Genomic DNA, 11,144 nt, shown 5'->3' with positions numbered 1-11,144 from the left:
TTTCTTATGTTAACATGCAACATTTTCAAAGAATTTATAAATTTTTTAAAATTAATATTTTGAAAATAATGATTTGAAAAAAAAATAATAATAAGATATTAATATAAAAATATAAAGTAAATATGAAAAAATTTAAAATTAGTCAATAGAAATTAATATAACATAATATAACATCTATAGTTTTCAGAAACAATTGAATGATAACATATAAAAAATGCAATTTCACAGAATATCTAGAATATATAAATTATTACATTTCTAAATGACAATAAATATATATTATTTAATGAATAAAGTGAATAAAGTTTTTAAATTGTTTTTTTATAAATTATAAAATAACTATTAAAATTTGTATTTTTTATATTTTTAAACAAATTATCATCATATAAGATAGAAAAATTTTAATTAAATCAAATTATAAAATGATAAATTGATAATATGATAACTTACATTTTTATAATAAATAATTTTAAATACTACTTAAAATTAAATAAAATAAAATATTGTAATTAAATATATAAAATATAATAAATTTATATATGGAATTATATTGTTTTAATAACCTTATAAATTTAATTAATACATAATATTAAAAGCAATATGTATTATTAAAATAAAATTACAATATACTCTATATTTTTATAGTTTAATTTTTAAAATATATTATCATCAAATATAATATTATAATGATAACAATTAAATTTATTAATATTATTAAATCGAAAAGAAAAATTTAATAGTATATTTATTTTAATTTTATTATTATTATGATATTTATTTATTTTTCTAATGAAAGGAGTAGAAAAAATACATATTTTATCATTTATCATTATTTAAAATTACCACTTTTTCATATAGTGCTGATACTTGCTAGAAGATATCGTGCAAGTCGTATGAACGTAAAATATATGTAAAGTGTTCAGTGACAATTTACGATATATTCGTACAAAATCTTAATACTTTATATTAATATTATTTTATTATAAATTATTATTAAAAGATTAAATTTTTTAGATAAATAAACTAATTTAAACATTAGTAACTTTTTTTAATTTAATCGCGAAAAATGGCTGATCCTAAATATGCTGATTTACCTGGAATTGTAAGTATTTCATATAATGTCAAAATTATATTGATGTAATTTTATTATATATATATATATATATATTTATTATTATATTATACATACATGTATATATATATATAATTTAATACAAAATGAACACAGAATTTATCAAATATAAAATTTCAATAAAAATGAAATAAAGATTTGGTATAATTTTATTTAATATTCTATAATTTATGTTGCGTTGAATGTAAATGATATTTTGATATTTTTATTGTATTTATAGGCATATGATCAAGTTGATGTTTATGAAACTACTGATTTACCAGAATCAGAACAATTTCAACTTTATCCTGAGGTATAATATTATATGTATTATGTAAAGATTATTTATAATATATTTATTATATGTTACATTATTTAATAGTATGAATATTTATATTTTTAGGATGAAACAGATTCTATAGAAAAGTTACATATTAGTGCCACAGAAGCATTTAATAAATTTAAAAATAAACATGTTATCAGCAAAGGAGTTGATTTTTCAGATCGAGTATCACTCAAACCAAGAACTGGCTATAAGTAAATTTTTTTTGGTAAATAAATATAAAAAATAAATTATATATATTGAAAGATATAAATTTTAGATTTGGAGATTGGGAATTACCTGGAGAAGGAGAAAAAGAAACCCTTATTCAAAAATATCAGCGTTTACAATGTGAAATTAAAGAATTATATGAAGAAGTGAATGATTTAAAAGTATTTAATTTATTTGTTTTTATTTATTTATTATTTTATTTAGTAAAAAAAATATATATATTTCACTTTTTTTTATGAAATAGGAAAAAATGGGAGAAGATGAAGTAAAATCTGTTGCTGGTGTGATTTCTCAAGTACAACTTCTAGAAAAACAATTAGATTCCTTAAAATTAGAAGAATGTCTTGGAGCTGATCTTGTTGCTACTCTGTCTGATCCACAAGGCACAAGAATGAAGTAAGTTTATGTTATAATAATGAAACGTAGAATGAAAATTGTTATTAATGAATATTTTAGACAATTGATATCACAAATAGAAGCATTCAAGCAAACTAGTATTCTTACTTCTGATACTGATTCAAAAGTGCAAAATATAAAAGATGATAAAACTAATAAAACAGAACCTGGTGTACTCAAGTATCAGATGATGTATCTTCCAGAAAAAGCAAGAATGCAAGAAGCAGCAAGAATTGCATTACTTGAACAAAGGCTTTGCAATTTAGAAAGTATCATTGGAACAACTAGTGATAAACTTTCCAAATTTTCACAGGTATATGATGTGATTATTTTTTATATAATTATAATAATTAATTTAATATTATATAAACAATAAATTTTTTTATAGAATCTCAAAGGTCAAGGAGTAATGGAAGCTCTTCAAGAATTAGGAGCAAAAGCTGCATTACTAGATACTTACCAATTAGATATAATTGAAAGTCGATTAGCTACATTAATTCATAGAATGGATAATATTGCACAGAAAAAAACTGCATTAACATTAGATTCAGAACAAGAACAAAAAGTAAGTTATTTTTTTTTCAAATAATTAAATAATAATTTATGTAAAATTTTGAAATTAGAAATCCAATAAAATTTATTAAAATCAAATTTTGTTTTTAGATTTCAGAAATGTATGATATCATGAAACAAACAGAAACTATGTCACAAATTTTACCACAAACTGTAAATCGAATGTTGGCTTTAAATACCATTCACCAACAAGGTATGTATCTAAATATGAGAAAAACTTTACATATATTTTTGTTTTAAAAATATATATTATTTTTTCAATATATTTCTTTTTAGCTGCTACATTTAATAAATCTTTAATACGTTTAGAAGAATTACAATCACAAATAACATCCGATTTGGAGAGTAATAAATCTCTTTTAAAAGGAGTTCAAGAAAGTTTTGCATCAAATTTAGAAATTATAAAAAATAATATAGAATCATTAGATGAACGTATTAAAAAACTTAACAAGTGATAATTTATAAAAATATAAATGAAATTTTCATTATGATGCTTCAATTTTTTTAGTATATATTTATTAAATTATGTTATTTACTAATATATATTTTCTAAATGTATTTTTAAATTATTCATTTAATATACACCATCATATATTATATTCTTAAAATATTTTTATCAGAATCTTTTAAATTATTTTTTAAAAATATTTTAAATAATATAAATTAAGTATCTTTGTATTCTCGTAGTAAGATGGCTAATTCATTAATGTATACATTATAAATTAAAAATAAATTAGAATCATGCTCTTTTCAAGTATATATATAAAAAGATTAAAATTGTTTTTTTATTCTGGAGTAGGAGAATAAATGGGAATTATTACATTTAAAATACTTGTAAATTTTATATTTATTTAAATTTAATTAAAACCGTAATTTTTGGAAGAACCATTTGTTTTTACCAGATTTGTACCTAAAAATAAATAATTATATGTATTGTTTATTTATAAAATTTTTATATTAAAAAAAATAAATTATAAAGTTAAGTTAATTTATAAAATACAATAAATATTAAAAAATTAATATAAATATATATACTTTTCTTCAAATTTAACACGAGTTTGAAATCGTATCTTCTTGCGTTTCATTGGATCTTTAAGATCTTTAGGTGTTACTTTATCCCAATGTAAATCTACAGTATATCTTGTTGGCATTAAATGATTATAATTTAATACCTATAATTGTATATATTTAAATTATATTTATAATAAATATATTAGTATATCAAAATATAATTTAACAAAAAATATTTAATATAACCAAAAAAAAAAAAATTATATTAACAATTAATAAGAAAAGTTTAAAGATATTAAATAATTATTGATTTTTTCAATTTTCAATAATAATTTATAAAACTTACTTTCACAAATGGTTTGATTTTAGAACGTTTGTGAATTTTTGCTTTACCCATTCTTTTGTGTACTTTACGTGGATATCGATCAATACCAGCTACCATTGCATGTCCATATTGTTTTTCTGTAGTTCCATCATCATAGTTACGCATGATGATAGCTTTTCTTCCAGCATATCGGCCACTAAGAACCAATACGACTTTTCCTGTTTTCATAATCTTCACCATCTTGAAGATATGTCTAAATATAACAAAGATATGATAAGAAAATAAAAAATTAATTTAAAAATTATAATATAAATGTTTTATTATGAAACTCATATGTAATAATTTATATTATATTATTAATTATTAATTTTTTTTTAGCAAAATCTGTTTAACACAGATTAAATCATAATTGTAAACACATATCACATAACTTCTTCTTTATCACAAATACTAAAAAATAAAAAAATAAATTTACACAAAATTAATATTCTTAAAATTTTAATTTTTTGATATTCTTAAAATTTAAATAATTATTTTAATTTTAATTTAATATAAACAAAATTTTAAAAATATATATCAATATATTCTCTTACAAGAACTTATTATTAAAATTGTAAAATTGGAAAAATCATTGCTATTCCAAAAATATCGGAATAAACAATATTAAGACCAACATTATATATACAAATAAATTATTTTTCTATTTCTCGATGTTTTTGGATTAGTTTCTGCAATGACAAGCACTACACACCTCACAGTTTTTCACACCGAAAAAAAGGAAGTTAACCTAACTTTCAATTGCTTATCCGTTCAATATTTAAAATTCAACCTACAGATGTCGTATTATTACATCCGGTAATATTTAATGATAACCAATCCTAAGTCGCGATTTAAATGATATTCAATAAAATTATTTTTTAATAAAAAATTTTCGTTTGAATCAATTTTGTACAAAATAATACAAACATCTTTATTTATTTTTTACAATATAAATTAATTAATTTTTAAAAAATCAACGAAGTAGATTTGCGTATTTCCAAATCAGAAGCAATCACGAATCAGAAACAGCATTGTTTGTGCGAAAACGAGTATATACAATCGTTGCCAAATATCTAAACTTTTCGAGAGTTCGAGAATAATTCCGATGATTTTCTCGATACATCGAAATGATTGGTGGACATAAGTAGCTTCCTGCTCGCTTGTATCTTGCACGAGGGATGTTAATAGGCATTATTTTACTCTTATCGTAGAACTTTTTTTAAATACAATTTGTCAACGGATTGAATCACTTGGAAAGACTGATATTGTTAGTATTGTGTAGTAATTGTGAACACAATAAATTAGCGTAATGGCATTAAACCCCCAATATGAAGTTATCGGAAAGGGTTTCGTACAACAGTATTATGCGATGTTTGACGATCCTGCTCAAAGACCAAATTTAATAAATATGTATAATGTAAGTTTTTATTAACGTAAATATAATCATATTTTTTATATTATATTTATTTAATTGTTATATTCATAGACCGAGTCATCTTTTATGACATTTGAGGGTTTGCAAATACAAGGTGCTATTAAAATCATGGAAAAACTAACTGTAAGTATTTTATGGAAGAAATATATATACATATAATTTTATTATATTAATATATTGTATATATTATAAATATTATTTTTTCCAATATATTTTATATAAATAATTGTACTATTAAATATTAAATAAATATAAATGTATTATATTAAATAATTATATTTTTTATAAAAAGATTATATGAAATACAAGAAAAATAAATATAGTATTTTTAATATTTTTTATTATATTGATTATTATTTTATTATTAATTTTTAATTTTCAGAGTTTAACATTTCAAAAAATAAATCGGATAATAACTGCTATTGATTCACAACCAATGTTTGATGGTGGCGTACTCATTAATGTTTTAGGAAGGTTGCAGGTAAAGAAAATAGCCTTTTTTATAATATAATTATAATATAAAAATATAAAAATTTTGACATGAGTAGTATAATATTTATATATGTTAATAGTAAATATTATACATAAAAGAATTTTATAATTCAATATGTGCAGAGATTTTATTCCAATTAGTTCAGTAATTTAACTTTTTTTACTATTCCTATTTAATATATAATACAATACGCTTTCAAAAATAAAAATACATTTGGCCTAATATTTTCTTTTTAAATTCTTTGATTGCATTTATTTCTATTCGTCCACATATTGTATTTTATTGGCTGGACATGTTACACAAATGTGTACTGTACTGCCTTACATTTTTTGTGCTGCCATATGAAGATAGAGATTGAGCTATGACTAATGTCCAGCAACAATCTCTCTATATACCTCCGCAAAGAAGATGAAATAAGAAAATTCAGTCAGTGATTGTTGATGATTGGGCAGACTGATGAGGATCAGCCCCATGCATACATCCAGACATTTGTCCTGAAGCCAATTGGTACCAGCTTTTACGTGCAGCATGACATCTTCAGACTTGCTCTGCATAACACGGTTTAGGCGTCAGGTATTATTATTCCATTGATCTTCGTATCATGGTACAGGCAAGCTTGATACTAATTCTTAGTGTCTAAAGCTGCTTAATGTTTGTCAATATGCTTTTTTATTATTAATTTTAATTTTATTATATATTATTTGCAACATTGCTTTATGTTTGCTGTAATTTAAGATTTAAAAAAAATAATTTTTGCACTTACTAATATTACTATATAATAATTTGACAAACATGGAGATTTAAAGTAATTTTGTAATATAATGGAAGTATTTACTGCATTTTAAAGTTTATTATTATATTATATTTAAATTTAATAAAATTTCTTAATTTTATTAATTCAATATTTGCATGTATTATTTAATTAATTATACTTTGATAAATTATCTAATAAAAATGATAGTAAAGAGAAAACTTTAAATTGCTGAACTGATAGGAATAAAATTTATTTTTTTTATATTTAGTAAAAATTTAATGACTTATTATTTAATAATAATTCATATTAAGATTAATCATTATGATTAATTTGTTTTATGTATAAAAATAATTTTAAATTTACATTTTTATTATATAATATGGTTATTATATATATTTTTTAATATAATAGGAATTTTATAATAATTAATTTTTAAAATTATTTATGGACATATAATAGAATATTTATATTACTGTAAAGAAAAATATAAAATAATTTTTTTATATAAAATTTTATTGTATGGTAAGTTTATCATTATATTATATCTTTTTTATTTTTATTATTGTTCTTAAAATATTATGCATTTTTTGCATGATTAATAGTAAAGTTATTAATTATTTTAATAATTATTTAATTTAATTGATTATTTTAATAATGATAATATTAATAATACCAATATAATAAGTTTAAATATATAATAAGTTTTTATATAAAATAAATTTGATTTTTATATTAATATTTACTAAGATTTATGCAAAATATATAAATAACAAAAAAATATAATTTTTAAATATATTTATATTATTAACATATGTTGTAAGTAATATATTTCTAATTTGTTGTAGGCAGATGAAGATCCACCACATGCCTTCTCACAGATCTTTGTGTTGAAGCCACTGGGGAACTCGTTTTTCTGTCAACATGACATCTTTCGTCTTGGCATTCATGATAGTGTATGAAGAGAAATGTCTGCAAGTTTATCACAGTTAATATAGCAGACAAGTATCTGAGCTATGGACTCCACAGATTAAAATAAGTGAGCTACTTTTTCCTTAATCCTTTGTCATCACATATTATTCCATTCTTTCTAGATATTGCAATTTTTATATGAAAAACATTTGCTTATATCTTGGCCATGAAACAAAAAGAGAGCATTAAAAATAAATACAGTTTAATAATTTTCTTGCTTTTCTCTTTTTTTAAGACACCTGTTAATTATATGTTTATAATATAATATTACAATTTAATACAGCACGATATAATGTTTGATTTTAATGGTTAATTATTAAGCTTCAAATTGTATTGTTACATATTTTATCTCCTCATACTGTGTGTATTTTTGTAAAACAAATATTGGCCATTAAATACAACACATAAAATTAATATAATGGTAGTTTCTATTTTAAAAATATTTTAATTTAATAAGAATTTAAAATATATTTAAAATTTCTAGAAAGAAATTTATATACATAATTGTATTTTATTTCAATTATATAAATTATATTTTTATAAATTGCCACGTTTAGCTTGTTCCATTTCAATAGCTTCAAAGAGTGCTTGGAAATTTCCAGCTCCAAATCCCTGAAACAAAAATAATTATAATTTTTATTATTATCTGAATTTAAATAATTATATTAATACCTACATTATGATTATGTCTTTGAATAATTTCTATAAAAAGAGTTGGTCGATCTTGCATATTTTTGGTAAATATTTGTAAAAGATAGCCATTTTCATCATAATCAATTAAAATTTTTAATTTCTGAAAATATAATTGAAAATAAATATTAACAAATCTTTACTAAATTTATTTTATGATCTTGTATTTAATATTTATACCTGAAGTATATTAAGATCTTCCAAAATTTTTATACCATTAGTTTTCAAACGATTTCTTAACATATCATAATAAGTATCTGGAACATCCAAGAATTCCATTCCTCGAGCTCGCAAGTTTTCTATCTGTAAAGTAACAAAAGTTTTTTATTTTAAAACAAAATTTTATAAAAATTTATTATTAAGAATATAATTTACAGCTGTAATTATATCATTTGTATTAAGAGCAATATGTTGCACTCCTGCTCCTCCATAATATTCAACATATTCTTGAATTTGCGAACGTTTTTTGCCAGGAGCAGGTTCGTTTATAGGCATTTTTACAGTTTCTTCCCAGTTCGTCATTACGATAGAACGCAAAGCTGAATATTCTGTATGCAATTGAGTATCGTCTACTGACCAAAATCGATGAAATTGCAAACATCGTTCATACCTAAAATGATATAATAAAAATTTTACATAACAAATATAATCGTATAGATTATATCGTTTTCTTAAATTTGTTTCGTATACCATTTTGCTACTGGTTCCATTTGTTTATCAGGTTGGTTACCAACAACGTGATCCACGAAATTTAATCCTACTTTTGGTCTAAATAATAAAAGAATAGTTATTAAATATTTCATAATATTATACAATATTATCAAAGATAATGTGATTGGATTTAAATTACATACAAATTCTTTGAAAATAGATCTTCTGATGATTTTTGAAATCCTGGCAAAAAAAATCCTTTATACTTCGATCGATCTATTAGTGTATGATATGTGTTTCCGTACTAATAAAAAAGTGAATAATTTTATTGAAATATTATTTTTATTTCATGATATATATCTACATATTATGTGTCTACTTACAGTTTTTATAGTAGCAAATTTTACAGTACCATATTTATCGTTTTCTTCCCATATGTCTTTTACTATTACGGCTCCTCTTTCTTTTGCGATCTAAAAAAATTATAATTTTTCATTTCGTATTTTTTCAAAAAAATTTATGATTTTAACTTACTTTTACAATGATATCTATATTTTCAACATTGAAAGCAATATCACGAACACCATCTCCATGTCGAGAAAGATAGCTTCCCATTTCTTCATTATCAGGTTCATAGGCTGATTCAAAAATAAAAATAATCTATAAATGAAAAATATTCTTTATTTTTTTCTAATAATACAAAATAATTATAAACATTATTTATAATTATATGCAAATATCTAAAAAATCATTTTTATTTCAATAAAAATAATTCATAGAAAATTCATAGAAAATTTGTATAATTAATATTTCTAAAGACAATAATTCATATCTCATAATAATCTTTTAAATCAAATGAGTTTTTATTCAGAATAAAAAATTATTTTATACATTAATTTATGAAATACTATTTTATGAAAGTTAATAAACTGCAATAAAAATTTGTTTAGCAAATTTACCTGATTTTGTTTAATAACATGTGATGCCACGCGCCTAGAACCAGTTTCTAAACCTCGGTAACCTAACGGTTCAAAACCCAATCTATTACAATAATAGCTAGCTGCCTAAATAACAAATGAATTTAAAAATAAATTTATAATATCATTTTAAATATCATAATTATATTCAAAATATATAATATATATTATATTTATCTATTATTTTAGATTAATATCTATATTTTAACAATTAATTGAATAAAGCATTAATTATCTTAACAAATTTTAATTAATGATTTATATTTAAATAAATGTTAATAATTTATTTCTTTTTATGTAAGAATATATAATAAAATTAAAAATATCTTAAAATGAAAGCATTTCATATTATAATAAAAAAATATTAATCCTGAACAAGTATTTATAAATTCCATTTATAATGATTATATGGATTGATTCCATTTATATGATTTTATTAATTCAATGAATTATTCAATGAAAATATTTTGTTTAATAAAATGGTATTTAATTGTAATTACCTGTTTTGCATTTCCAACCCAGAATTTAAGATGATCGAAGGATATAAATTTTCCACCTAAAGGCTGAAAATGAAGAATTATACATTAATAATACATTATTTTTTTTATTTAAACTATTCCTGTTATAATTACCTTCGGTCCTTTATTTGTATATGTAGTCTAAAAAAAAAAATAATAATAATAATATACATTATCAATTTATTATATATATTATTATAATACTATTAATAATAATATTAATTAAATATAGTATAATAATTAAATTCATTATTTTTATAGAATTTTATTCTTTTATAACAAATTAATAAATAACATTCATACCATTTTTAATACTTCAAAAGAGTTAAAACGAGGTAGTTACTGCTTTTTTTTAAATAGTTCTTAATCACAAGTACGTCTTGCTTAAATATAAGCGCGTCAAAGTCAGCGATCGATATTCTAATCGTTGATTGGTTGATCTTGGAGGCTTATTTGTCTCGCATTCTTTTAGAAATTGTGAAATATAAATCAATCGTATAATATTATCGTTAATGAACAGGTTTTTCAAGATTATTATGATCATTCGATATTTCCATGATGGGCTCGCCCGGAATTTTTATCATTTCTTTCAATAACATTTATCAATTTATTTTTTAAAAAAATTTTTATTTATTTTTAATTTTCATTT

The 11,144-nt window shown here is 20.7% G+C and overlaps 5 protein-coding genes across 8 annotated transcripts in view; 3 read left to right on the top strand and 2 right to left on the bottom strand.

Annotated features, from left to right (window-relative positions):
- LOC102679850 (mediator of RNA polymerase II transcription subunit 15) overlaps positions 1-1,171 on the top strand; it is a 10,470-nt gene extending 9,299 nt beyond the window's left edge. The window contains exon 9 of the mRNA XM_031512694.1: positions 1,148-1,171. The gene's annotated coding sequence lies outside the window, so the exon portion shown is untranslated. The remainder of the gene's footprint in view (positions 1-1,147) is intronic.
- On the top strand, positions 859-3,396 carry LOC102679567 (dynactin subunit 2). The gene is made up of 9 exons (XM_006608471.2): positions 859-1,102; positions 1,353-1,424; positions 1,515-1,648; positions 1,714-1,825; positions 1,909-2,060; positions 2,121-2,373; positions 2,449-2,625; positions 2,724-2,826; positions 2,910-3,396. The coding sequence occupies exons 1-9, from the start codon at positions 1,067-1,069 to the stop codon at positions 3,086-3,088; spliced, it is 1,218 nt and encodes a 405-aa protein (XP_006608534.1). The 5' UTR covers positions 859-1,066; the 3' UTR covers positions 3,089-3,396.
- Positions 3,397-3,462: 66 nt separating this feature from the next.
- LOC102678875 (60S ribosomal protein L27) lies at positions 3,463-5,186 on the bottom strand. Of its 2 annotated transcripts, none has more exons than XM_006608465.2 (4): positions 4,721-5,186; positions 3,991-4,222; positions 3,669-3,805; positions 3,463-3,543 (listed from the first exon to the last, which is right to left on the bottom strand). In XM_006608465.2, exons 2-4 carry the CDS (start codon positions 4,207-4,209, stop codon positions 3,495-3,497), a joined length of 405 nt encoding a protein of 134 aa, XP_006608528.1. In that variant the 5' UTR covers positions 4,210-4,222; positions 4,721-5,186; the 3' UTR covers positions 3,463-3,494. The 2 variants fall into 2 exon arrangements, with proteins under 2 accessions (XP_006608528.1, XP_006608529.1); XM_006608466.1 differs by having other exon boundaries at positions 4,563-4,733.
- LOC102679089 (probable nuclear transport factor 2) lies at positions 4,987-7,872 on the top strand. Of its 2 annotated transcripts, XM_006608468.2 has the most exons (5): positions 4,987-5,425; positions 5,495-5,566; positions 5,826-5,924; positions 6,389-6,509; positions 7,536-7,872. In XM_006608468.2, the coding sequence occupies exons 1-4, from the start codon at positions 5,318-5,320 to the stop codon at positions 6,500-6,502; spliced, it is 393 nt and encodes a 130-aa protein (XP_006608531.1). In that variant the 5' UTR covers positions 4,987-5,317; the 3' UTR covers positions 6,503-6,509; positions 7,536-7,872. The 2 variants fall into 2 exon arrangements, with proteins under 2 accessions (XP_006608531.1, XP_006608530.1); XM_006608467.2 differs by lacking the exon at positions 6,389-6,509.
- Positions 7,873-7,884: 12 nt separating this feature from the next.
- The window catches only part of LOC102679311 (4-hydroxyphenylpyruvate dioxygenase), a 7,048-nt gene continuing 3,788 nt past the window's right edge, over positions 7,885-11,144 (bottom strand). Inside the window, exons 1-12 of one of the 2 annotated variants that reach the window (XM_006608469.2) lie at positions 10,799-11,059; positions 10,610-10,636; positions 10,478-10,540; positions 9,960-10,064; positions 9,535-9,660; positions 9,384-9,473; positions 9,204-9,304; positions 9,040-9,117; positions 8,725-8,959; positions 8,530-8,652; positions 8,336-8,452; positions 7,885-8,271 (exon numbers count right to left, since the gene is read on the bottom strand). In XM_006608469.2, the coding sequence (XP_006608532.1) occupies positions 8,197-8,271; positions 8,336-8,452; positions 8,530-8,652; positions 8,725-8,959; positions 9,040-9,117; positions 9,204-9,304; positions 9,384-9,473; positions 9,535-9,660; positions 9,960-10,064; positions 10,478-10,540; positions 10,610-10,636; positions 10,799-10,801 (1,143 nt within the window). In that variant the 5' untranslated portion in view covers positions 10,802-11,059 and the 3' untranslated portion in view covers positions 7,885-8,196. Of the gene's footprint in view, positions 8,272-8,335; positions 8,453-8,529; positions 8,653-8,724; positions 8,960-9,039; positions 9,118-9,203; positions 9,305-9,383; positions 9,474-9,534; positions 9,661-9,959; positions 10,065-10,477; positions 10,541-10,609; positions 10,637-10,798; positions 11,060-11,144 lie in introns of those variants that run through there. The other variant, XM_031512720.1, reaches the window with a different exon arrangement.

This window comes from Apis dorsata, unplaced genomic scaffold (genome assembly GCF_000469605.1).
Source record: "Apis dorsata unplaced genomic scaffold, Apis dorsata 1.3 scaffold_37, whole genome shotgun sequence".
NCBI classification, from domain to species: Eukaryota; Metazoa; Arthropoda; class Insecta; order Hymenoptera; family Apidae; genus Apis; species Apis dorsata.
This window is presented reverse-complemented; position numbering and strand designations above follow the sequence as displayed.